The sequence below is a fragment of the Thunnus albacares genome, chromosome 14, assembly GCF_914725855.1.
Source record: "Thunnus albacares chromosome 14, fThuAlb1.1, whole genome shotgun sequence".
In the NCBI taxonomy this organism is placed as follows: Eukaryota; Metazoa; Chordata; class Actinopteri; order Scombriformes; family Scombridae; genus Thunnus; species Thunnus albacares.
The window spans coordinates 3,470,258-3,495,905 of record NC_058119.1 but is presented as its reverse complement, the minus strand read 5'-3'; the positions used below and the strand labels follow the sequence as shown (position 1 = coordinate 3,495,905).

General features: G+C 39.8%; 1 protein-coding gene across 1 annotated transcript in view; it reads left to right on the top strand.

Annotated features, from left to right (window-relative positions):
- The window catches only part of slc24a3 (solute carrier family 24 member 3), a 124,606-nt gene that overhangs the window by 48,291 nt on the left and 50,667 nt on the right, over positions 1 to 25,648 (top strand). The window contains exon 3 of the mRNA XM_044373136.1: positions 5,774 to 5,899. Coding sequence (XP_044229071.1) covers positions 5,774 to 5,899 — 126 coding nt within the window. The remainder of the gene's footprint in view (positions 1 to 5,773; positions 5,900 to 25,648) is intronic.

The window sequence follows — 25,648 nt, the reverse complement described above, 5'->3', positions numbered from 1 at the left end:
GTTTTTTTTTCTCATCTACTGCATTTATTGTATGCATGTTGACAAAGTAAACATTATAAGCATTTCTACTGCAAAAACACAAACATAAAACTAAACGGGTGGCTGGATGCTGTCCCAACACACACTGGCTGAGTGGCAGAGCATTTAAAGAGTGTAGTCTCTCGGAGGTTGCCTTGGATTCCCTGATCTGTCTGTAAAAATGATTAAGTCTCTTGAGTGAGTGGTGAAAGTATTTAAGAATAAACAGCAACTTACTTTATATCTCCCGGATGACTGAGAATCTTCACAGACAACTGACAGAATTCTGGTCACGGCTGAGCCTCTTATATCTAACTTAGAGGACGCTGTGACTTTTAAGTAGATCATGATAGTCAGAATTAATGTCAGTGTGTCTCCTTCCTAGATCTGTGCACTCCTTATACAGTTTATGAGGAGCCTTTCTACTCTCATCTAGGACAGTCGTCTGCTGGCTGAGCTTGAGCTCTGTGTCATTGAGTTGTCGGGAAACGTTTCCGCCAGCTGTTGTTCCTGAAGCCTGCAGTTGATGCTTTGAGTTCTCTGGAGGGCCACAGCTCTCTGCTGCAACTTAGAACTTCTATTTCAAGGCTTCTTCAAGTTGTGCCTGTCTTGTCTTGCTCTTTGACCAGACCAAAGGTTTTCAAATGCTACATCAGGGTTGATGAAGGCGAAACATGGAGACAGACAGACAGACAGAGAGGGAGGGAGAGCAAGGGGATTATATCAAAAGACAAAAACTATACAAACCAGGGGCGCAGCTAGACTCAGCAGAGAGGGGGCGCAGCATTCATACAATAATAAAATAACTATATTCTATCCTATCTATTAACACAAATTGTCACTTATTGAGCAAAGCAAGCCCACTGTATGTCGAAGAAAACATACAGTGAAGCCATTTTGTCAGACAAGCTTGTTCTGGAGAGCAAAAAACGGAAACATGTTTCAGCACCGAGGACAGAACGCAGCGCTCTATGCGCATCTATTGACGAACGATTCAGCACCACCACCGATGGACAGCGACAGGCCAGGTGCACTGTCTCAGTAGCATGTCTTCCTGACACGGGGATAACAAACATAAACTAGACACAGCGGTCTACAACACTATACAAGACCTGTTCAAATACAAAGTAGACAGTCAGCAACACCACAAGCAGTGACACAGACAGACGCCAAGATGCAGTAAACATGGAGTTAAACAACAGAAAAATCTAACATTCTGACTGATTTCTTCATTACCAAAATTGAAGTTATTTAAGTTAATAAAGACTAATTATGGATGTTTGTAACTTTGTTGAGCTGTGAAAAGGTGAAAGCGCTCAGTATTTCCCGAGAAAGGAGCAGTGCAAATAGAGACAAATCAAAAAAGAAATTGCTCTCTTTTTTATCATCATGTGACCCCGCACATATCAAGGTTAGCTAAGTTAATTAAGCACTTATAATAGCAGTGGTGTGGTCAGAAGCCAAATAAAGAAATAAGGTATAAAGTAGGACAACATGTCATTTTATGACAAATTCAGAGTGTTTCATAGTGGTTTAACGCAACAAACCGCATTACATTGAATTAGAAAACTCTAGGATGGAATTTAGACAGCATAAGTGCACGGATCATACTGTAGATATGTGACTTACACATATTTCTTCATGTATATTCTTTAAGAGTTTGTGTTCATGTCAGAAAGTATCACTGCATGTAAGACACCACTTACTCCTGTTTTCTATATGCATGAATGAATCCTCACAAGCAACAAGCAGACACCTTCTGCACAGGCTCATCCTCAAACCACACACAGTCAGCAGGTGACTGAACCACTTACACATGCAGAACTGGGGGAAATCCTCTTTATTCAAAGCCTCAGTGGGCTTGTCAGTCCCAGTGCAAGATCCAGTAGGCCTACATAATATAACTTCCATAAGTTACAGAAGTTACATGTTTCATTCACCAATTGCTGTCCCTGCTCAGCCTGCTGTAGTTTAGCAAGATCCATTTGTGTATTCCACCATCCTCCAGAGGACAAAATAATCCAATTAGGTTAACAAACTTTGTACATATCACGGTCCCTTGTTAAAACTCCATCCTCCTCTCTTTCAACCACTTTGTCCTTGTCAATGTTTATGTCCTGCTCAACACACAGCAATGAGGTTGGATAGTTTGGCTTCATCCATGCATGAACGCAAACAGCTCTTAATGAGTCTCAGAGAGCTGAAACTTCGACCTGTGAGTTTCATTCACCAGAAACATAAAGAGACATGAGTATCTCATATTTTAGCTAAAGTTTTCAGCGAAGTTGGTCATGAACTTTGAATCTCTGCCTCTGCAGTCTTCACTTCCTGTGGAGTCAAGGGAGTGGAAATACGAACAGCGCCACTCTGTTACTGCAACCCATATTGTGGTTGGAGGGCGGATTAAATCTGTAGTGATAAGAACTATCAGAGAATGTATAGAACAAGTTAAGAGAGTTAAGCTCTACTATTCCTGCTGTGCTTGTGCAATGGCAGTTGGGTCGTGTACTATGTCCCCAGCGGGGCCCCTACTGAGCATGGGTCCTGGGGCAGTCGCCCCCTCTGCCCTCATGGACGCTCTGCTTATGATGCAAACACTTGGGTGGCAGCTGGCAAACTCTTTAGCAAGGCACCAAAACATAGATACAAGATACAAATCATGTTGCTAATCATTAAATAATTAACTGCAACGCTGGATATGACAGTTACTTACAGTTAGTTACAGAATCACAGATGTCAATGCTAAATTTAATCCCAAACCAGTCAGTCGTTCTTAAGGTATCTTTTTCCAGTGTGTCGGGACTCCTACGTGCCGGTTAGTGAAGTTACACCAGAAACCCGACTCGTCCAACAAACATCGCCACACTCAAGACACTATAATCCCTTCACAAACAGATGAAAGTGTATGCGCTTGTGTTCGTCACAAACCTTTCCCAGTAGAGGAGGAGAAACACTCAATACTGAATCTTTCGCAATAGTCTGCCTCACAGCTCTTCACGAGCACATAATGAATATGAAAATCTGAATTTGACTTTGAAATTGATCAATATTAAAATGCAAATGGGAAATAATGCATTTTAGCCTTTCATATGATCCTGATCGACAAGGCTGGCATCCCTCTTTCCCATGTGGAGCCGCTACAGTGAAGAGCCTGCGGCTGCTGATACGACTGTGTTTACCTGTGTGACTGACGGAGCTGCACAGCATGTCTGATAGCATGTGCTCGTAGTTTTGGTTCGTCATTGCTGTGTGTGTGTGTCTGTGCATGTGCGTGAGTTACTCAGTGTTATGTCATGCACCTCCTCCCCCCCCCCTCCTCGCCACCCCCAGCCCATCCCCCTGTGTCTTATCCATTACCGTCACGTCACCATAGCAACCTCGGCAGTGGTGATGCATTCTGCTTCACTGGACCACCAACCACCTAAAACACTCAGAGGTGTGTGTGTGTGTCTGTGTGTGAGTGTGTGTGTGTGTGCATGTGTCTGTATGTGTGTGCCGACTAATGCAACACACACTCAAGTTATTAAGTAATGACAAGACAAAGAGAGGACTCCTGTGTATGTATGTTGAGTGTGTTTCAAGCTTTAAACTTGTTCAATGTCTTCTAGTAATGTCACATACACACAAACACACACACACACACACGGACACACTGGCTCAGGGGAAGAGCATACAGTAAGTCACAGCTGTATATAAGCTTTGGTGCTGATGCAGCTTGGCAGATTTCAGCCTTTGGTTCTGTTTGTCAAACTATACACAGTGAAATCAAGTGTGCATATCTGTGCATTGTGTGTGTTTGAAGGTAAAATACACATTTCTTTTTATAAGTAAAATTAAAGAGTCAAGTTCACCAACTTACATATTCAGTGGTATGTTTCCGTACAGATAGTTTTGATTTAATTTGTGTAGGTTTTGAGATTTCCGCCTGCAGCCCGATACAATTGAAGTGATTGAAATTTTGTTTGTGGTGGTGTCGATTTGGTCCCCATGAACACTGTTCACAATGAGATGTGTGTGGATTATCCAGACTGATTTTAGGGAAGGTAGACAGACAACATTGCCTTCAGTCTGGAACAGGGCTTAAAAAAAAGATCAGTGCAAATGTATTTTAGCATTTGACACTGCAGATATCTTGTATTTTGGTTACATTACACCTTCAGTGTGGAATATTAAAGCATCCATAAAGCTGCTTGAAAATAAGTTTACTGATCATTTTAGTTTTGTAAGCCTGCACACCTTGGTGTGTACCTGCATCATACCCAAGTGTGTACTTGCAGGCTTACTTTTTCAGCCTGAACATTTTAGTTTCCGCCTGTAAACTTAACATTACAGGCTGTGAGGCATATTTTTCAGTGTGCTCACAGATGTTTGACTTTTGACTTAGATCTTAAGCTAGAACAAGTTATTTGGTTAAAATGTCTCATAACACCATAGCTAGCTAATTTTACATCTGTCAAGTCATGCTAACATTACTAAATTGCTAATGCACTCCCAGACATTATATAGATTTATACATGAAGCTTTAAACACAACATTAACAGATCAAAACTATCTCAATTCACACATCAAACAGGTGCTTTAGTTTTGGTATAATTATCTAGCTGCTTTAGCTGTTAAATGCTCCACTATGTTCACCAGCTAGTCGCTAACTTTGTCTGTCTGCTGTTTGTTGCTGGGCAGGTAGTGTACAGTGGGTTTATCAGAGCTTTTTCACTGAAAAAAGCTGCTTGTGGAGAGCAGTGAGACTAAACCAAAACGGTAATGTTGAGGTTGTAAAACCAAAATAATGAGCTGAAAGTTACTAAAATGCTCGATAGAGCTGAGAGGAACTGGAGAGCTGATTTCTCTGTGGGTTTGTCACTATGAGTGAACCCTTTCATATGTCATCATTGATTCAGTGTTGATATAGAAATATTGATTACAGCAGCTTTAACTAGATGATTCATTTTACCTGGATTTGTGGAGACTTCTTACAGGTACAAACTTAAATGTACAAGCTTACAAAACTAAAGTTAAGTTTAGATTTTCAAGCACACCTTTAAGACTTATAATTCTGCCTCTTACAGCAGCTACACTCATAACTCCAAAGCATCCTGCTCCAGCTCAGTGCCTTTCTATTCTTCCATCTGCCTGCGACATAGCTGTTTGTAAAACGTTGCAAGCGTTTCATGTTTCTGCGTTTTGATAAATATAGCTGAGCGTGGTGCTATTTATAGAAGCCCCAGCATGCTCTGCACCTAAGTCAGGGCCTGTTGCATGGTGGGAGAGAAGATGGGTCGGAGGTGGGGCGCTTGAGGATACTGTGACCCAGATGACTGAGCTGGAATGATCGGCCTTGCGGCACAGCATGCTGCCATACTAATGCTCCCGCAGGAACGTGGTGACACAAGATGCATGTCTCATCTCCCTTTGTTCTGTGGGGAGAAGGAATGTTTGGAGTATTTAGGAATGTCAATTAACTGTGGAACTAAGAGCTTGTGCATCACCACCATTAGAGTGTTTGAGAATAAAAAGTCTGTAGTCAATGTTCATCAATAGAACTGTTTAAACGTCCTCCACTTTGTTGCATAAAACCGAGTTTGTCATTTTATGCGATGCGTTCAGTGTCTTTCATAAAGCCAACTCCCCAGGCAGAGAGCTGCCACTAATGGTTTGTGTGGTGGTTTTGTTTGAAGTGAATGAGAGTCCTCATGCAACCATTAACCATTCTACCATCTCTTTTTCCTTTGTTGCTTTCTCTTTATGACTGTCTCAGGATATCACATTTCCAACTCCGTGGTGGTGAAGGAAGCCAGGTGGGAGAGTCGTCACCTTCTACAAGAAGTCTATGACAACGAGTCTAAGCTCTACTCCGAGCCTGAAAAAAACTGCACCGAACCAGGTAAGACTGGCTGAGATGAAGTAGTTCAAATGACCCCATTTGTGTCTTTGCAAGCAACATGGAGGAGGACTTAATCTCAGTATCTCCAGGCCAGTGTTCATATAAATATTTTTCTCAAAAGCTTTGATTAGTGTAACTAAATGGTCACTCAAGAGGCTTTCATTTCTGTATGAAACACGCCTTCTGTATCTTATTGTGGAGTTTTTGGATGTGGTTGGACTGGAATTCCTGCTGGCTGCTGCTTTTTTGGAGTTATAACTCAGTCAAATCTTAACACACAGACATGAAACACATATTAATATCATTCAGTGTGACTTACACATTATCTTCAATGTCCAACTCCAATAAACCTCCATAAATTTGCTTAGAAATCATAGAAAAAAGATGCTTCAGAATTTGCCTGAGAATGATCACATTTTTAAGTTTTCTCCAGTATCAAATGTAATCCAGTGATGTACGTCCATCATCAGGTTAGCAAAAATATTTTTTCACACAAAAGTCAAATTTCACACTGAGCTGATGAGGAAACAAGTAGAAGGAAAAATGCTCTTTAAAATACAAGGAGGTCACTTTGAATTTTATGTTGATGAAGGCAAATTTTGTGAGTCTTAATGGACATCCGTACAGCTGATCATACAATCTTGTTACATCAAGTTAAAGGTACTTTGTGTTGACAGGATATGTCTGAGGCAAGTTCCTTTGGACCAATGGCCTGTCACTTGTGGTGTACCTCAGGGAAGTGTAACGGGACTACTGGTGTTGTATTCAAGTCAGCCTCCCAGCTCCTGTAGGCTGTTGAAAATGACTTACATGTATACACAGTATATGAAAATTCAACATTTTGAATACTCTTTGTACCACTTTTATTTTACAGGTTTTTCCAAGCATGATTTCCATTGAACTTTCCTGGAAAGAACTATGTAATTTTATACCATTTATAGTGATTTTCTTTCCCTTGAAATTTCCTTGGAGAGGAGAAGCTCAGTATAAACCCAAGTAAATATCAATTTATTATTGAAAACTATATTTTCCCTATATGTTGAATTATACACTCACCTGCAGATAAATTTTGCATTTTTGCATGTTCAGCTGACCTGCTGTTCACTGACTGAAAGGCCGTCTTGATTAGACTAGCTCACCAATTAATGGAATTTATTCATTGGATATGTACCAATTAAACACTGTCTTTATTATCTATCAAATTACACAGTTCTTTCCTATATAGTTCTGTATTACAAAGAAATTAAAAAAAAAAAAAAAAAAAAGTGAGTTTTTAGTGGTATTAGATAACTGCAAAACTACATTTTGGAATAGCTGAAATATACAAATGTTCACGTTTCCTTTTTTTCAACCCCAAACTCCAAATCAGCTAGTCCGCTACATTTAGTATTACATTTAGATGGTTTCTTAATGACTCTCCTGGCTCATCTGTTGGGGTTGGTGATTGGATTCTGTACAAAAACAGAAAAATCAGGTGTCCAGCAAAAGAAGAAAATAGCATGACACCCCACCGCCTCTTCCCTTCACCCTTACACACAAACACACACTAGACAGTCTCCAGAGAGTTGGCTACAGAGGAGTTGAACTGAAGATGAAAAATGAACAGCACTCCCTCTGGTGAGGAGCGTGAGTTGGAGACAAACACAGAGAGAGAAAGTGAGGGGGATGTTGACATTAAAGCGAGAGTGTTGGACTTTTCTCTCCCTGTTGGCAGTGAGAGTAATTATAAAAACACTGTCGACACGTGATATTTGTTGATGAAGCTCAATATCTGTAGTGTGCTTACTTTGATCTTTAACATTAGATTCTTAGTTTAGATCTTCCCCTTACCTCATGAGTTAGTGATGGCGGATTTTAAGGCTGCTGCCGGCCATGATCACCAGCAGGCCGTCCTCCGTGCACACAGACGCAGGGACGAGCCAGAGAACAACTGCTGCTTAGAACGAGAACTGGAGCGACCCGTCTGCCATCCGGAGAGAGAGAGACACACCGAGAGCAGGCTGAGCAGGCAGAGAGCGGCAGAGTTTCTGCTGAAAACAAGCACCGAGACCCAGGGAGACACGAGAGCAGCTGCTCGTTAAAAGCTACGTGTGTTTACAGCAGAGAGCTGGAGGGAGGACAGACGTCTCACTCTGCTACTCAGTGCTGCGACTCTGCTGCTGATGCTGCGGACGGTCACAAAGCAGATGTCTGTCGTCCAACTAAATATTGATAACACGCTTTTACAAATTAGTTTTTTTATTTAATGAACATGAGTGATGATACGCGAAACGAACTAAATGGGTTTTATTTCTATAAAAAAACAAAATCAAAACGATGGTGGGGGTGATTGGCAAGTAATGTAATCGGTGTATGCCTGAACACTGTGTAACACCGGTAACTGACTACCGCGGCAAGCCTCCTCCCAGGTAGAAATCCTCTCTGCTCTCCCTGAGACTGGATGCTGCCGGCGTCGCCGCATGTTTCCCCTAGCCTGTCTGCTAGTCTCTTCCTCGGCGTGTACCAAAACCTTTCATACCGCATGTTTGTTTTCACTGTGGGCTTGTGTGTGTCTTTGTGTGTTTTCCCCACGGTGCGGAGTGTGTGAGTGTTTTCCATGTGGAATCCTGGGGCTTTACAAGGCTGACGTCCTGCCAAGCATTCTCTTGATCTCATTGTAAACACACCGCCCCCATCTAATGCACGCATGCACACACACACACACACACACACACATGCACACATTCCTCCTTCCTGCAGTTTGGGGATGCAGAGACGATGGATCCTGCAGTCTGACTGGATTCGTACGGACGAGTTATATTTAGACAGCACATAGTTTATAGCCTGTTTCTGTTTAATTACACTTTGTCTCCTGAAACACTAATTACCTTAATAGGGATTATTCTTGCTTTCCTGCACTAAAAGGGGCCTTCACAACGTGCTCCTTACGCCTCACTCGCTCTCTCTCTCTCTCTCTCTGTCGCTCCAATATCATCTGTTTAGCTTTCTCGTCCCCCGGAGCACTCACCGTCGCCAGATTATTTTTGTGTTTTTCTTTCTTTCTCCCTTCTTTCTCTTTTTGGGTGTCTTTTTTTTGTTTGTTTCAGACACAATCATCAGTTCAGTTTCAAGTCATAGAGCATTCTTGTCATGCACACACACACACATACACTCACTGAGGAGATACAGTACGTGCATGTGTGTCTTTGTGCATGCTGCTGATGTGCTAACACATGCATGCACGTCTTCATCTAAACAAATATTTAATCTCATGTGGTGCATCGCAGCCTTATCGTACTCGGGACAAGTTGAGAAAATTCAGGCAGGGTGGTTAATTGGATTTGTTTCATTTGTTTAACTTCCTGCAAGATTAGACTCAAAAACCAAATGACAGTGTCTCTGAAATGAAGAAGATTACCTCTTCTTGTTCTCGGTACTCTTGTTTCAGGTTGAATTACTTGACAAACATGTGAAATTATTTCATGCTCCTGCCCAAAAAAATATCTAAAGTGGAGGAGTTATGGAGGTGAGACAGGATTTTTTCAGTCAGCAGTCTTTTTTTTTTTTTTTTTAACAAGACATAAGGAATGCACTGCAGGGGAATAAGGGAGTAGGATATTTGCTGGAGTAGGCTCCAGATGCCTCCGTTGGGGAGAAGAAGAAGGAGAATTTCTACGGCTGTTGTCGGTGCGTTTTCACAGCAGCCGTTTGGGGGAAATAGACTAGGTGCTATTTTTAGTGGCGTTCACTTGACAGCCCCACTGAAAATACGCAACAATGGAGCTCGGACACGTGATGGCAAATACCTCAAAATAACGTTGCTCCTTCTGCTGTTGACTCAGGCCAGCTGGGGTCTGTGCAGCTCCCTCAAGTGAACAAATCAATTGAACTGTTGTGAGCCACATTCAGTTTAATAGAGATGATGGTTTTTAGGAGAAACATAGAGGACGCATCATTAGCTGTATGTTACAATGAACATGTTGATGGTTCATCATTATTGTGGGTCAGTTGTTTTTTTGGAGATCAACTCAAATCTCAGAGTACGGTCAATTAAATCTATTATTATTATTATTTATTTAAACACTATAGCTGTAAAATAATGATTTGTGAAACTCTTCAAAATCCTTAATTATCTGAGAAATTTCTTCTTCTCAGGACTTATTTGGGGAATATGAAACATGCCAGGATCCATTTAGTTTCATGTTGGTACTTTCACAAATGCAACTTCACTGCATTTTGTTTTTTGTGTAAACTATAACTACTATATTGAGTTGCAAAGATGACTTATTTTGGGTAACCGTGCTTCTGCAAGTAAAATTGTAAGATGAGAAGTTCACTAGGAACATCACTGAGCTTAACACAATCTGCAGCAAAAACTCTCAGATTCTATCATACTATGTTTTGTTGCCAGCTGCAAAAATTAAGTGTTTTGAATCAGCTACAGTTGTGATTCGTGCCTCTGACTGGCTTCTTCTCCATAGCAACGGCAGTTGAGGTTCATGCGTAACAGAACCAACGGAAAAAAAACATGATTTCTCAGTAACAATGTTGAAATAATTCAAACTGATGGCCATAACATACAACTATCATATGGTAAATAATTCAGGAGATTCCAGTGTTTCTATGTTTAAAACATTGAGGCTATCATTGAAATAAAAATATGACACAGGAATTCAGAGGGGAGAAAATAATTCCAGAACCAGCAGCACATGAGGGCAGAGTTTTCTTCATCTACATTATTATATAAATGTAGATTTTGTACCTCTGTATTACCAAATGATACAAAGTGTCTCTATATCTATATTTCATTCATTTGTTTGAAAAAATCAGACAAAAAAAAGTGAAGCTATTCAGCAGTGGCAACACCAACTGAGTTTGTGTAATAAACAGAAGAAGAGCTGGATTAGCATTTGCAATGTTAGCCACCGCAACTACATCTTAGCATTTTCATTATCAATTTATCAGTCGATTATTTTGTCAGATTGATTTAACTGTTTAACTAAGATGTAAGAAATTGGGTGAATTTGAAGCGTGAGGTGACATCTTCAAATTGCTTGTTTTGTCAGAAAAGCAGCAAAACCCAAAGATACTGAATTATTCAAACCAGAGAAAAGCAACAAATCCTCACAGCTGGAAGCAGTGAATGTGTGGCAGTTTTGATTGATAAATGATATAAATGGTGATTATCAATTATCAAAGCTTGTTGTCATTTGATTCATTTTCTGTTGAGTGACTAAATATTTCAGCATTGATATCTCCCATGGTTGAATCAGCTCCTACATATACTTCACCAACAAACATTAAATGAAAAGAACATGTCTCCGTGTTTGATTGACAGCTGAAATACAGCACAAAACACAACAGCAGCGAGCAGAAGGCCTGCAGATTAGAAAAAATCACCAGTCACAATAAATATTTAGTAGATTCAGTCATTTTGTGAGTTAAATGCAGTTTGATTACTTATCCAGGTGAACAGTGCAAGTTCCAGCTTTACCAGCCGCCATCTGAAAAACATTAAGAGTCCGGGGTTAAACTCTTCCTCTCACGGACACAGAACTGAGAAGACTTTGCTCGTATCTGTCAGAAGAGATGTTATGCATTCCTGTGGCAGAAACCATCTCTCCAGCACTCTGTTGTGCTGTAATTGGTCGGATCAATGGCACTTAGGCCTTCCTCTCATCTCACTACTCAAACGCATCCACACACATACACGCATAAGAACAAATGTACATAGACAGACTCCCATAACCACAGACACTGGAGGAAATCCACACGCATATACAAATACACATGCATGTCAAGCAAACAGATGTGCATGTTTTTATTCATGCATGTTTGGCACCTTTTTTGTTATTTTTTTTATAATATTTTTTGTTATCAAATTAAAAAAAAAAGGATAAAAAGGTCCTTCTGAGGTCAGACACCAACACCCACGCACACTCAGCTATGATTATGTATTATAACAGTGGAGTGTGTTGGATTAGAGATAATCATGTTTACAGTTGCCGACTTTCTCCGCTCTGCTCATGCACAGCAAACAACAACCTCTGCCTCATTAGAATGTGTGTATTTGTGTGCGTGAGTGTGTGTGTGTGTGTGTGTGTGAGCGCCATGGTAGCAATAACCTCTGATTGTCATTTCTATCCGTGACTCCTATCCATTCTCATCTAATTCAATCTCGGTCAGTCATAAACAATAAGCGCAGATAGATATTTGGATGTCTGTAGTGGTTCAGCAGACAGTGGAGTCTCCACAGCTCCTGACCTGCAAAATCACACTTGTGCTTACATTTCTGTCTATCAAGTCTTAATTAACCATAAAAATTGAGTTGTTACAGTCTAATTATACTCCAGTTGCACAAATGGAACGTAATCTAAAGGGTTATGCTCTTTTGCTCTTTGTTTTTCTTCTCTCTACTTTCTCAATTCATTAGGGTAAAAACTAAAAATCAAACCAAGTTGAAACATTGACATCATGGAGAGTCTGTCAGTTCAGTTTAATTGCCAAAAATGAGTTATAGCACCTGATTTTGATTTAGTTTTAGTCTTAGTGTTTTGACGAAAGTGTGTGTCGTGTTTTCATGATTATTGTTAGTATGAGTCTAGCTGGATTTGACAAAACTTTTAAGAGATTTTAGTCGTGGTTTTAGCCATGCTAGCAGCATGGCTCAAGGAATGGAAATGTCGGTTTGTAGGTTGGTCGGTCAGTCCACCGCATTAGTATAAAATATCTCAAAAAAGGATGGATTGCCATGTAATCTGAATGTTTTCGTGGTTTGTCTCAGCTGTTGTGTTGCTGCTTCTTGTCAAACTTTTTGTGGGATTGTAGATTTTTTTTTTCTTCAAGAGCCGGTAATGTAAGCTAACACCACTGGCAGAGACATCATTTTACTGAAATGCAAGATGCTGCTTGTAACACATTAAGCAGCTAAACTCAATTTTTGAAGAAGAGAGATTTAGTGGAGGCATATACTTTTTTCCAGTCAGAGGGATACAATGTGTGCTTCTTCAGATGCATGTGGGTCGATTGCACTACGTTTGCAAAAAATTGCATTAACAAAGTTATCAATTAATTTGTCCATTCCTCAGTCTTACACATTATTGTTTGGTTGTTATACGTGGACAAAAATTGTAATTCATGTTGTCACAGTTTTTGTTTTCAAAAGCTTTTAGTCTTTGTCTTGTTCTTGTCGTGAGAAAAAGGTTTTTTTTGATGAACTTAGCACTTCTCTGGACAGTTCAGTTCTCTCTGGACAGCATCATTTTATTGCAGTTGGAAAAGCTTTGGGACTTGCCCAAAACAATTTGCACTCATACAATCAACACTCATAGTCCCCAGAGGATCAATATGTTTCTGGTGACCGTCTGACCTTTCCTCTAGCACCATCCATTTCCTCTATCTGATGACATCACCGTGAAATTTGCAGAGCACATACATGCTCTCCTGAGGATTAGCCTATTCAATTTTGTCCTCTCCATGAGATGCTTGACCCAGGAATTCTAAGTAACCCTGCACCTTTGCACACAAGATATCTAATAATCTAACTAGCATAGATTATCCTAAAACATTCCAAGCACAGTTATGCTCCCGGGGTGCTCAACCTTTTGATTGTAATGACCCCATGACACCACCAGCAGATTTAACACTTTTAGCCCTATTACTGGTAGGGCTCCAAGAAAAGCAACATTGTCAGTATACTGCTTGTTCCTTTCAACATGTCCACATTGTGGGGTGTAATGAACCAGTGTTGCAGCAGCCTCAAGGGGCCACCAGTGGGGTTTTAGTCTTTAGACCTGTATTTCCCAGTCAGTACTGTCAGAACTATGTGTTCTGCTGCGGTTTTGCCTCATCTCCCAAATGTAAAATGCTTTGTAAATCCTTTTAAAAACACACAAGAAACCACTGCCCTGACTAACATGGTACAGCATCTATCATGCAGCTAATTATCTGCTTAATGGGACTACTTTCCCTTTTTCCATTACTGCACACTGAGGCAAAAAGAAACTTAAAGGCAGAGCGAGAGTCTATTTGGAGATAATTCTGGCAGAATGGAGGCACCTAAAAATCTAATTGGATTTTTGAAAACATCACATGGCCTTAGAGTTGCAAGGGAGGGTATTTGTCAAAAGCGTTAATAGAAACAGGAAAAGAAAGCAGTAGGGTCTGCATTGCGTTCCAATATGAAAGTCCTGAATGGAACAATCATACTCTAGGGAACATGAATGTGGTCAATAAACTCAATGGTCTAGATTTACATACTTTTATGCAAGCTAGTGGTGGGGCTCTAGGAATGGCAGTGTTGGAAATACAGTATGTTGACAACATTTTGATGAATTTGGTGTGGAATTTGTGACAGGTATCCATGTTGGCCAGAGGATGGATCCTAATAATTTTGTAGATCCCCTGACCTTTCATCTTGTGCTACTAGCAGTTTGCAATTATCTAGTCAAATATATAATATATCTTTTTGATGGTTTGGCACAAAATTTGTTTCTAGAAGTTTTCCCAATGACTTTGATGATCCCTTGATCCCTCCCTTCAAACTGAAATGTCTCGGCAACTATCAGATGGACTGCCATGGAATTTGGTACAGAAATTCATGGTCTCTACAGGGGGAATTAAAATAACGTTGGTGGTTCCCTGACTCTTATTCTCACCAGGTCAAAATTTCAATTTGTCAGGTTGGTTGTTTTATGACCAAACACTTGGAAAAAACAATGATAATCCTATCAGCCTCAGCTGTACTTTGTGTTTAGTACTATTAACTAAGATGTTAAGCATCACCTGAGAAACATCAGAACATCAGAGATGTTAGTTCAAATCACCACTAAGTACTGCCTCACATCTAGTCTGCTAGTGTTGATGCTATTGTGAAAGATCAAGAGGTCATTAAAACTGATAGTAATTGTTTTTAGGATCATGAATAACTAAACCAAATTTCAGATCAGTTTGGCTGTTAGTTGTCATGATATCTTGCTCTGGATGAAGTTTTAGATAGATGGTCACCATTTACCATCCTTTAGCTCTGCATCCTTGGAAAGCAAGTGATGTATTGATAAATTCTTTATCAGTCAGACTGCAACATATCCATCATATCAGAGGGGTCCAATGATGACTGGAGCCCATCAGATTTCTTAATTAAAGGCAAATGCATGCACAGTAGCTATAGCATCATCTACAGGTACATTAACCTCTGCAATCAGATTTATTTAGACATCATAACCCATCTGTGGTCCAGGCTAGCTGTTGCTGTTGTGTGGCCTGTGGTGCTTGACAGGGTAGGAGAACAAACAGGTTGTGAAAGGCAGGCAGGTCATGTATCCTGTTGTATGTGGAGCCTTGGGTGTTTCCAGCCCTGAACACAAATTTTGGGTGAAGACATGATGCCAGCTTCATGTAGAGAGGGAAGCTTGTGTGCTGATTTGGGGACGATTACATGTGTTCTCCCCCATGTGCGGTGTATGTATGTGCACCTCTGTGCGTGTGTGTGTGTGATTATATGAGTGTGTTTACCAAGCCATCCCTTGCTTGCCCGCGGTCCATCTGTCACTCCAAGAAAGCTCACTAGGCATGTCACAGACTGCGGGCCAGCTGGGAGGGTGTGTGTGCGCGCATGTGTATGTGGAGGGTGGGGAGGTGGGCGATCTCTGTCACTTCATATCGCATCATTTCCTGTTAAGGAATCCCACCAGCACGAAATAATCCAAAGTCTGAGGAGAGGAGAGACACATTATTGAGGAGAATAAAATTGGCTAAATCTATGATATTTAATTTAATCAAAACTGTTCCCCTCACCTTAACAGTGTAATGAAATGTGCTGGAGCTCAGGTGCACTGTATTACAAACGTTTGTTGTGTTCTTACACTTGTTACATTTGCTGGGCTGAGCCAAGTAAGTAAGCAAGTGATTAGTACTTCTTAAAATCTTATTGAAGTGATGCTACTGTAGAGTATGGGTTACAGTCAGTCTTTAATTATGTGTAAATAGTAAATAATTCAGTTTGTACTCAAAAGAACAGTTTGACACTTTGTGAAATATGTCTATTTTCCTTCTTTCCAAGAGTTAGGTAAGATTAAGATCTCATGTTTGTTCATTACATACAGAGCTGGAGTCAGGATGTGTTTAGCCCAGCTTAGCATAAAGACTGGAAGCAGGCGGTAACAGCTAGCCTGGCTCTCACCAAAGTTCTAAAGTATGCCCACCAACACCTCTAACACTCACTAATAAGCATGATGAATCTTGTTTGTTTAATTCGTACACAAACAAAAATGTAAAAAAATGTGTTGTTTTATGTTGAGTTACATGCCGCAACTATTTTTTGGCTAACAGCTAGGTGCAGTGACCCTATCTAGCATCCAAAGCTATACACAGTAGGGATGGGCATTCCAAGCAAAAATACTATCCAGTATTCACTGGGATCTATTCGGCCATTTTTCGAAGATCCCCACGTCCCCGCACGCACACACACACACACAAAGAGAGAGAAAGAGAGAGACCCATTCATGATTCATCCACCTTCTGCTTGGTGCTTTGCTCTCAAAAGACAGTGCGTAGTTGTTGTAGACTTGTGATATGCTAGCTTTACCTGGCATTGCACCTTCGTTTTTGTTTATTTTTTTGAAGGAGTTCCACACAGAACTTTCTGACGACTGTAGTAGTCTTTGCACATGTCTCCTGTTTGTACAGTAGAATCTAGCTCATCTCACAGTGCTGTAGCAAATGCTATACTGCTATACTGCCCTCCTGCGGAAAAGAGACGATCTGAATGTGCTACACACGTTAACGTAAGAGGAGAAGATAGTCCAGTGTTTCCCCTATATTCATCCTTCAGTTGTGCACTGCCACTGCAAAATTATGAGCACCGCTGCTAAAATTTCACACAATCATTAATGTCAGTGGGCTACTAATGATTTTCACTCACATGCTGTGCAAGCATGATAACACCCTAGTTACAGTGGAAATGTTTTGAGTCATTTTCCCTCTCCTCATTCTTCAAAGGACATCTACATAAAAGGTACTGTTGTAAGAGCAGAGTAGCTTTGTTAAGGAATAGGGCAGTGTGTAATGTGTGGGCGTAGCGAGTGTGTGGTTGAGCGAGCGGAAAAAAAGTGACGGTGAATGCGAGCAGAGCAGAGTTAAAGGTTAGCAGTAAGGTGTCAATCTGGCAGTAAATGTACAGTACAGGCTTTAATAAATGCTGCAGCTTCTGAAGATCAAGAAAAGTCTTGTCTGTTGTTTCCCCAACTGCTGGAAAAGTAAAGGGTGTTAGCCCCGATGTTAGCAACAATGGGTTAGCCTAACCTGACCAGGCTCACTTAAGGTGGACTGACATTAATGGTGGACCAGCAGTTCTCATTTTAGTGCCAATCTCAGCCTCTCCTTAAAGCAGTCAACCTAGGGGAAACACTGTAGTCACATGAACTATTTGATTTTTTATAATTTAATGACTATTCCAAAATTTGAAAATCATGACCATCTCTACTACTACTACTGCTTACACTTCAGTTGCTGTATGGAACTGAACACACAAGATGCATCATGTTACAGTCAGTGAGTTTTAGAGGTGTAGGTTGGCATATTTTTGAACTTTGGACAGAAGCAGGCTAGCTGTTTTTTTGCTAAGCCTCTCACGATTCCCCAAATCCTCAATTCAGTTTGACTTTCGATTTTAAGGTCACGATTAAATTCGATTTTCGATTTAAACCATTTTTTTTCAGCACTGAGAGTTATGCCAGTGTAGACTATTGAGTCTTGATTGGTAAAGATGAACAGATCATTGGTTTTATGCCCTGACAACTGTCATTTACACTTTCAAATTCTTCTTTAAAAGGATAGGCTACATGGTTTCAAGTGTGATATAACTGCCATATGTTTTTTGGGGGGTGGGGGATGTACCACACTAAGGCTATATGGTCAAATTTAAATAATTATTTAAAATGTAATAACAATAACTTATTTCACCAGTCAATTGGGAAGAAACTGTTAAAACACAAAAACAAAAAGAAGAGCCACTAGATGGCAGAGGGGTACTTTAAAACAACAGCTTGAGTGTCCTCACCTGCAGCAAACTAAGTTTATGTGTGTTGCACTTTGTAGACGGTCCTTGCACACTCGTCTCATACCTTACTACAGTAGGAAAGAGGTGTTGTTTGTGTTTTAAGAATGTTTCGCTTATGAGTTATTGATCCAGGAAGTTTAAATCTGTCAATATATTTCCAATTTTACTGAAGTGTGAAGTGTGTAGCATAGCCTATAAACTGTAGTTTTTCTATCAACGATGCATTCGTTATTTACACAACTCACAGGGAAGGCAAAGTGTTTCTACACCAATGACTTCAGGGAAGCAGGAGGATTTTCCAGATCTGTTGTTTCTCCATCGTCTCTGACTCCGGCAGCAGCCATGGTGTCTCGAAAAGTAATGCAGCTGCAGGCTACCAGTAAGCTATGCTGTGCTGTGTTCGATTTTTTTTTTTTTTTCTCAGATGTGCACACTGGACATGTGCAAGTAGGCAGAGGTGGGAGAATCATTGATCCTCCTTTTGATTTTGAAGGTCGAAATCGAAACACCCCTATAAGCTAGGCTAATCACCTCCAAACCTGATGATGTCATCAGGGTTATCTTGGAATGGGATTGTAGAGCGAAACTTAAGACGTTTTACGGAAAGCCCGGAGGTGCGGAATTGGAACCCAGTGGTTGAAGGAGAAAGGCTTTTTACAATTAGATTAATATTTATCTTATCTTATCCTGGCAGTTCCCCACTAATTACAACCGTCTCAACTGGAAGTCCTAAATTTCTCTTTTCAGCCTTTGTAGGTTAGCTTTGGTCAGCTTGGGTTCACGGCAGTTCCAGTGAATTCCAACAGTGACCAGGTTTCACAGTGGAAAAAGTAGCAAAACAGCCACAGAAACCTCTCAAACCACCCCTGCATACTTCTCTACTGTGAATCTGTGTGCTCAGTTGGTGAAGCAGTGACCGCTTGGAACACACTGAACTCACGGATGGACTGTAGAGAAGTGGAAGCCAAAACGCATGGCTTCTGGTGGAGCTTGAGAGGACAAAAACACGACATGGAAGCAGTATATTTAGCCATAAGAACACACTGAGCATACCCAGCATACTGCGTGTGTGTGTGTGTGTGTGTGTGTGTATGTGTGATCCTTAAGGAATACATTTTGGTGGAGTATCACACTAAAAAGAAAAAAAAAACACAAAACACTTTTGCCTGCTGGCTTGTCAAAGCATTGATGCTCAGAACGGCACTCCTTCCAGACAGACTCTTACAATAGTGTGATATCATTTTGAACAATTTTAGCAGATTGTTGCTTCATCCTTGTTGGGCAGACTGTCATGAGTGTGTTTGTGTGGGTGAGTGTGTGTGTGTGTGTTTGCTTGAATCTGCCACCTACTGCTGTGTCTCTTCTCCTGTGTGCAGTTGGAAGTCAAACCATACTCTGCATAATGGTGTAATATTATGCATAGTCTGCCACTGCACTTACTTTTCCCCTGGATGGACACACACACACACACATACACACACAAACACACACAGAGACACATATGGAGATTAAGGCTTAAATGTCATATTACTCAGCACCGTAATGGCGCGGCTAGCTACACACGAGGTGTCGGATTTCATCAGCGTTTGTGAGGTGTGAGTGTGTGTGTGTGTGTGTGTGTGTGTTTTATTGCAGTGTGCTTTCTTATTTATGATCCTGGATTATCATTTTAACAGGACCTGGTTTGGAGCGTCTCTCTCTGCTTCACCTCTGGCTGAGCTGGACCGTACAGCACAGAGGTGTGAAGGTGTGAGGGAAGCATTTAGTGCCTGTGTATTTGTGGCTGCGGATTTATTTGTGTGCATTTGTTTATACAGAACATGCTAACCTTCTAATCCCACCAGATCCTGTCGCTCTTAAAACTCGCGGTGTGGTGCACTCCAGTCCCTCTCCATGGATTTGAAATAACAGTGGAAGCAAGGAAACAATTGACTGTTAGCTAAATTCCTCCACCAATCAGCAATTGTCCAATCACAGCTTAGCAACTGTAGGCGCAGCAGGTCTGTCAAGCTTTGTTTTTTTAAACACCTATTAAAAACCAAAACTGCTAGAGGAAAAGTATTGAGGGATTTAATAATGTGTTATATTGTACAATAACTCTAGGGCTAACCAGGGCTAGCTAAATACCCTGTATTACAGGAACAATACTGCTCTTTTGTTTCCGTTTCTTCTACATAGATCATCAACTGGTGATGATGCTTTTTATCTGCTTTGTTAGCATGAGTTAGCACGATATCATATGTGTAGCCATTAAAATGCATATTTAAGAAAATCAGAACACTGTTTAGATCTTATGTTAAAACGTTTTCAGCTATTCCATGGTAATTAATTATCCAGTTGGATACAGCTTTTGTTTGAAATCAAGGACCTATTGTTTAAAGAATCACCACCATTTTTGAGTATTTAATCTTCCACCATCACCAGTGTAAAGCAACAGTAACTAAGGGCAACAGGGCTTAGTGACCAATCAAATAGTATTTATTGGGATGAAAAGTTATACTAAACCACAAAACAATGAGTGTGTGATGTGCCACATAACACCATAAATCTTTCATGTATAAATACAGCTGAGCGTCACTCTCATTTTTAAATCAGTAAATATCTTATCAAAGAATAAGCCTTTGATGCACATTCAGTACCAACATTCAGTACCTAAACATTTTCAATATGTTAATGTTGTCATTACTCAAAGTATTGATGACACCAAAAATTCCTACAGAGGAGCTCTGCAGTAAATTGGTGAGTACATGGCAGTAATTTCAGATTATTGTATCAGGATAATATAATCATTAGAGCTGCAACAATTAGTCAATTAATTAGTCAAGCGACAGAAAATGAATCGCTAACTTTGTTGATAACCGATCAACCGATTCAAGCAAAAAGCCAAATATTCACTGGTTCCAGCTTCCTAAATATGAGGATCTTATGTGTTTATGTTTTCATCGTCATATATGATAGTAAAATGAGTATTTGGGGTTTTAGACTGAATATGTCACCTAGGGCTGTCTGAAATTATAATGAAATTACAACATTCTAAAGTCGAAATGATTCATCAAGAAAATAAATGGCAGATTAATTGATAATGAAAATAAGAATCTGTTCCAGTGCTAATGATCATATAAAGTGTGTTATTCAAATCATCGATTCAAAGCAAAGTGTAATTTGAGTTATGGAGGCTTTTGTTTTACACATGTGAAAGGTTTTGTGGAACACATCCATTGCATTAAAAATCAATTTGAGCATGCAGTATGTAATAATGCATGCATTTTCCACACTATGATGTATATTGATATCAGAAAAATACTTGTTTTTTCAAATTGGAATATTGATTTTAGCCATATCACCCAGTCATAACTACATTCTACCTTTACAGCTGCTACACAGCTACAGTGCCATGAAATGAAAATTAGGTAGTAATTTGATTTTACACCCTGTGATGTTTATCGACATGTCACAATTAATTACCATCTTCAATGGCTAGTGGTCACTGTTACCAGCTGGTTTGACTGATGAATGACAGCAGTGATGAATGTCTAGAAGCTGATTGGGTACTACATTTAGAAAATACTTCAAGGTTACAGAAATGGAAATGCTACTGATCACAACTGGTGTCAAACCCAAATGGGGATTCAGTTGGTGATGTTGTATTAACAAAGCCAATAAATCACCCTCTATACACACACAGACACACACAGACACATTTACATGCCCCAGTGGTCTCTCTCTAATGTTTTTCTCCTCCTTAGAGGAAAATCAATGTTAATTGACTGTAGCTGTGTTTTAAGCAGACATCGCACTGGGTGAAAAAGATAAATGTCCTAGTATTGAGCCCTGCGGGACATTCTTTATTCTCTGCAATTGAATTCACCCCCTGGACCTGTCCTGGACACCATACCTGCAAATGTATAATCTATTGAGTGTTGGAGATTTTTCTTGTCAGTGTATAATCCTCTGAGGAAATTACTGAAGAGCTGAACGTCCCCTGTGACTTTGATCTGTTATTAGTGACCATAGACACACAGTCCCTTTAAGGTGGACCTTTTGACCTTTTTGACATTTTTTCACTCTGTTTTCACTGTGGCTTTTTCATTGGGAAAGAAAAAAAACAGCTTGTAGATGATACTGATCGCATGTAATCACACAGAAAATGTAATAATATATCTATCAGTTAGTGAATTAAAAGGGAATATTACTATTCATTTTAAATAATCACTCTGTACCATGTCACTAGTGGCATTTATCAACTGTGATGTCTTCTAAAAACACAGACTGTCATGATTTACTACTAAACGCACTTGAGCCTGACCAATAAATTGGCACTGACGAGTTTATTATTTTTCAACAGTTAAATGTCCCACTCAGTACATATCTTGGTCACAATTCTTTAAAGGATAAGTCTGATGATATTCTATTTTCTTGGCGTCAACAATTCCCATAAAAATACCAAAACCAACAATGAAGTGATCCAAATATTAATTGAGTACTGGATATCCAAAACTACTGTCACTGTATGATATGTTCCTCTGGTACCATGGATACACACACTGTAGTTTATTTATTCATTTTATTTTGTCTTTTTTTAAAATGCAACTATATATTAGTTACTGTTTTTTAAAAGACATCTTCACTATAAACCATTGACACAGATGGCATGGGGAAGTATTGAGAGACATTGCTGGTTTTGATCTTTTTATGGAATTTTGTTGACAACAACAAAAATCATTGTGTTAAAAAAAAAAAACATTAAAAATATCGCTGATATGTTGTTATCAGATTTTTGAACTCTGAAATAATGATACCAGTGTCAAAAATCCACATGAACTCATGAACTCTGTGTCAAGATGGTCACCAGTCACAACAGAGTTCCATCATATATTCATATATAAAGGAATGTAGATAACAGCCTAACATTTTACTACTGAGCTAAAACTCCACTTAGAGTGATGGTATAGATCCATATAGCTCCTGCACAGAACCAAATCATCTGTAAACTCAAGCCACAATAGCCATGGAAGCATGAAGGTTTAAATTGATAAGATGATGGATCTGGCCACAAGGCCTTTATTCCAACTGTATTTTATTGTATTTCATCAAGAAGTCTTCCTGTTGTCTACTCTGTTGCTGATTTAATTTGCTGCTGTTTGCCCAACACTTCCTCCATGTCTACCTGTCTTGATAAATGCAGTATAATGTAATGTAATGTAAATAACATTTCCACTCACTAATCAATTGCGATCGCTTCTAATTTTCCATTTTTTCAATCACCGACTATGAAATCACACTTCTTGCTCCATTAATAAACTTCCAGTGGCAAAAAAGTTCATAATCCTTCTTTTTTTCTGGTAGGCTTTTAATGTGAAACATATGTAGGAAGTGATATGTTTTATATGGCAGCTTAATAGTGATTAAAAAAACCGCCAAGTAGAAACAATTTGGAAACATTAAGTGAATGAAAACTGTATGTTTAAAAATAGAAACTCAGAACTACAGATTTGTAATTATGATATGACTCTTGTGATATTGTTACACAGATTGAATTAATGCTGTGGAAATTTACAGTATGATGAATTTATCATGTGAGCCTTTGTCTTACAAATAATGCCTCAATACCTGCTTTTATTTGAGAATTTACAGCATTGAGTTACCTCATCTTAGCAAATACTTAGCACAGCTTTGCCTAACTTCTAACCAAGAGGAGGTCCAATTAGACAGTATAACTCAAAATAGGTACACACACCACTGTAATTATACCAAATTATTTACAGCAGATTCTAAAATAGAGTTGAATTCTCCTTTAACAACAGGAACGTACAACAGGAGTACCAGATGCCCTCACGGCCCGCGCAGATCCGCAGCCAGCCAAAACTAATACTCAGGAGAGAGCAGTAACATGGCACCCACATTACGTGCGTGTGTGTGTGTGTGTGTGTGTGTGCTTGTGTGCTTGTGTGCTTGTGTGTTTGTGTAATGGAGGTACACTGTTTAGGACTATTCTGCTGCTCAGGCAAATCAGCAAATTTTTTGCTGGTGGGAATAGACCCTCCTCCCCCTGCTGCCATGGCAACCAGTGAACTGTGTCACCTGCCAGTGGATTTTGTGTGTGTGTGTGTGTGTGTGTGTGTGTGTATGTGTTTGTGCAGTGGTGTGTGTTTTACAAAAAGGAAGAAATAGCTAGCAAAGAACACATACCATGTCCAGTGGATTATTTCAATACTGCACCTTTTCTCTCTTCGAGTGGTGTGCATGACAGCTTCATACCTGGACACACCTAACACCCCCCTCTCCCCCCATGCATATTATACTTTCCTGCCAGCAGCAGTGCTCAGTGCCAGCTGTTGGTATACCAGAGGCCTTGCAGCAGTGCTTGGCTGCCTCTCGTGCCTCGGCGTGCCGCTCTGCATTCCTCAGCTCCACGGGGGATGTTTACATTTCAAAACTCTCCTGGTGGAAACTAAAGAGCCGGCGCTGACAGAGCCGAGTCAGAGGGTTCAGGGGGAGACGGGGACATGGACGCTGGAATACAGAGTAGAACAGAATAGAATGGGGAGGTTTTGTCATGGAGTTTTGCCTTTGATCTCATTGTCTCCTGCAGGCAAATCTCCATGTACAGTATATGTGTGAAATCTCAGTGTATGAACAAGGACATTTTATTGTTTTGACTTGTCTATCTGCAGCCCACTGACAGTAAAAGGAAAAAGAGGGCAGATGAACAATACTTTCAAGCCCCTAGAATGTTTTCTCAGATGCATTCTAAAGGACAAAAACATCATTTGTCGTTGCTTTTTAAACAATGCATATGATGGTTACAACAATAATTTGTATGACAGTATTTTGATATAACACATCTGTGGTTAAGAGTCAGTTAACTATAAGTACTTTCTTAAAGATCCCCTCCAGACATGTATTATGACATAAAAATACTTTGCTTGGAAAAATGATGTTTGTCTGATTTTTTTTTTTTTTTTTTAATGATAACTACTTGAATTTAAATGTGAATTTATTAATAGGATAGTCCCTTGAGATGTAGCATCTCATTTTCAAGGGGATCCTAACTACCTTGTAAAAATCCTTAAAATGGCACCTACTCCTTCTCCTTCATTAAAAATTATAGATTCGGTGAATATGCAAATATATTTCATTGCAGAAGATTAACTGCTGGACACAAGATGTCTCCTACTTCACTGTCCATTCTCAGTGTTTGTGCACTGGAGGCTTCAAGTTTCCACATCATACTTGTCTGAGTCTAATATTGGATCAGGATTGACTTCCAAACTAGTTGCGATGTCACAAATCATGCTCATAGGCCTTCAACTAAAGATCAGACATTCAGTGAGCACAGAGAAACTTTCCTCCTTCAGCAGATGAATGTGAAAACAAACTCTACATCATTCTGCGCAGTGAAGCTCAAACATCCAACTGTAGGAACAAGAAAAAAAACATATTTTTGAGTGGAGGGGACTTTAAGGTTAGGAATACATAATAGTCATGGATAAAAAAAGTGTTGAATGTGGGTATGAGATGGGGTTTTCTTGTCAATGAAGTTTGATTTCAAACACAGAATTGTGTGGAAGTTATTTTTTTACCATGGGAATAATTGTACAATACATTATAAGGTCATTTTTAGTGAAATAATTCCTCTCAAATCTTTGAAGTATACACAACATGGTGGCAACCCCACACTGTCCACTATCAGTGCCAAGAAAATGAATTGG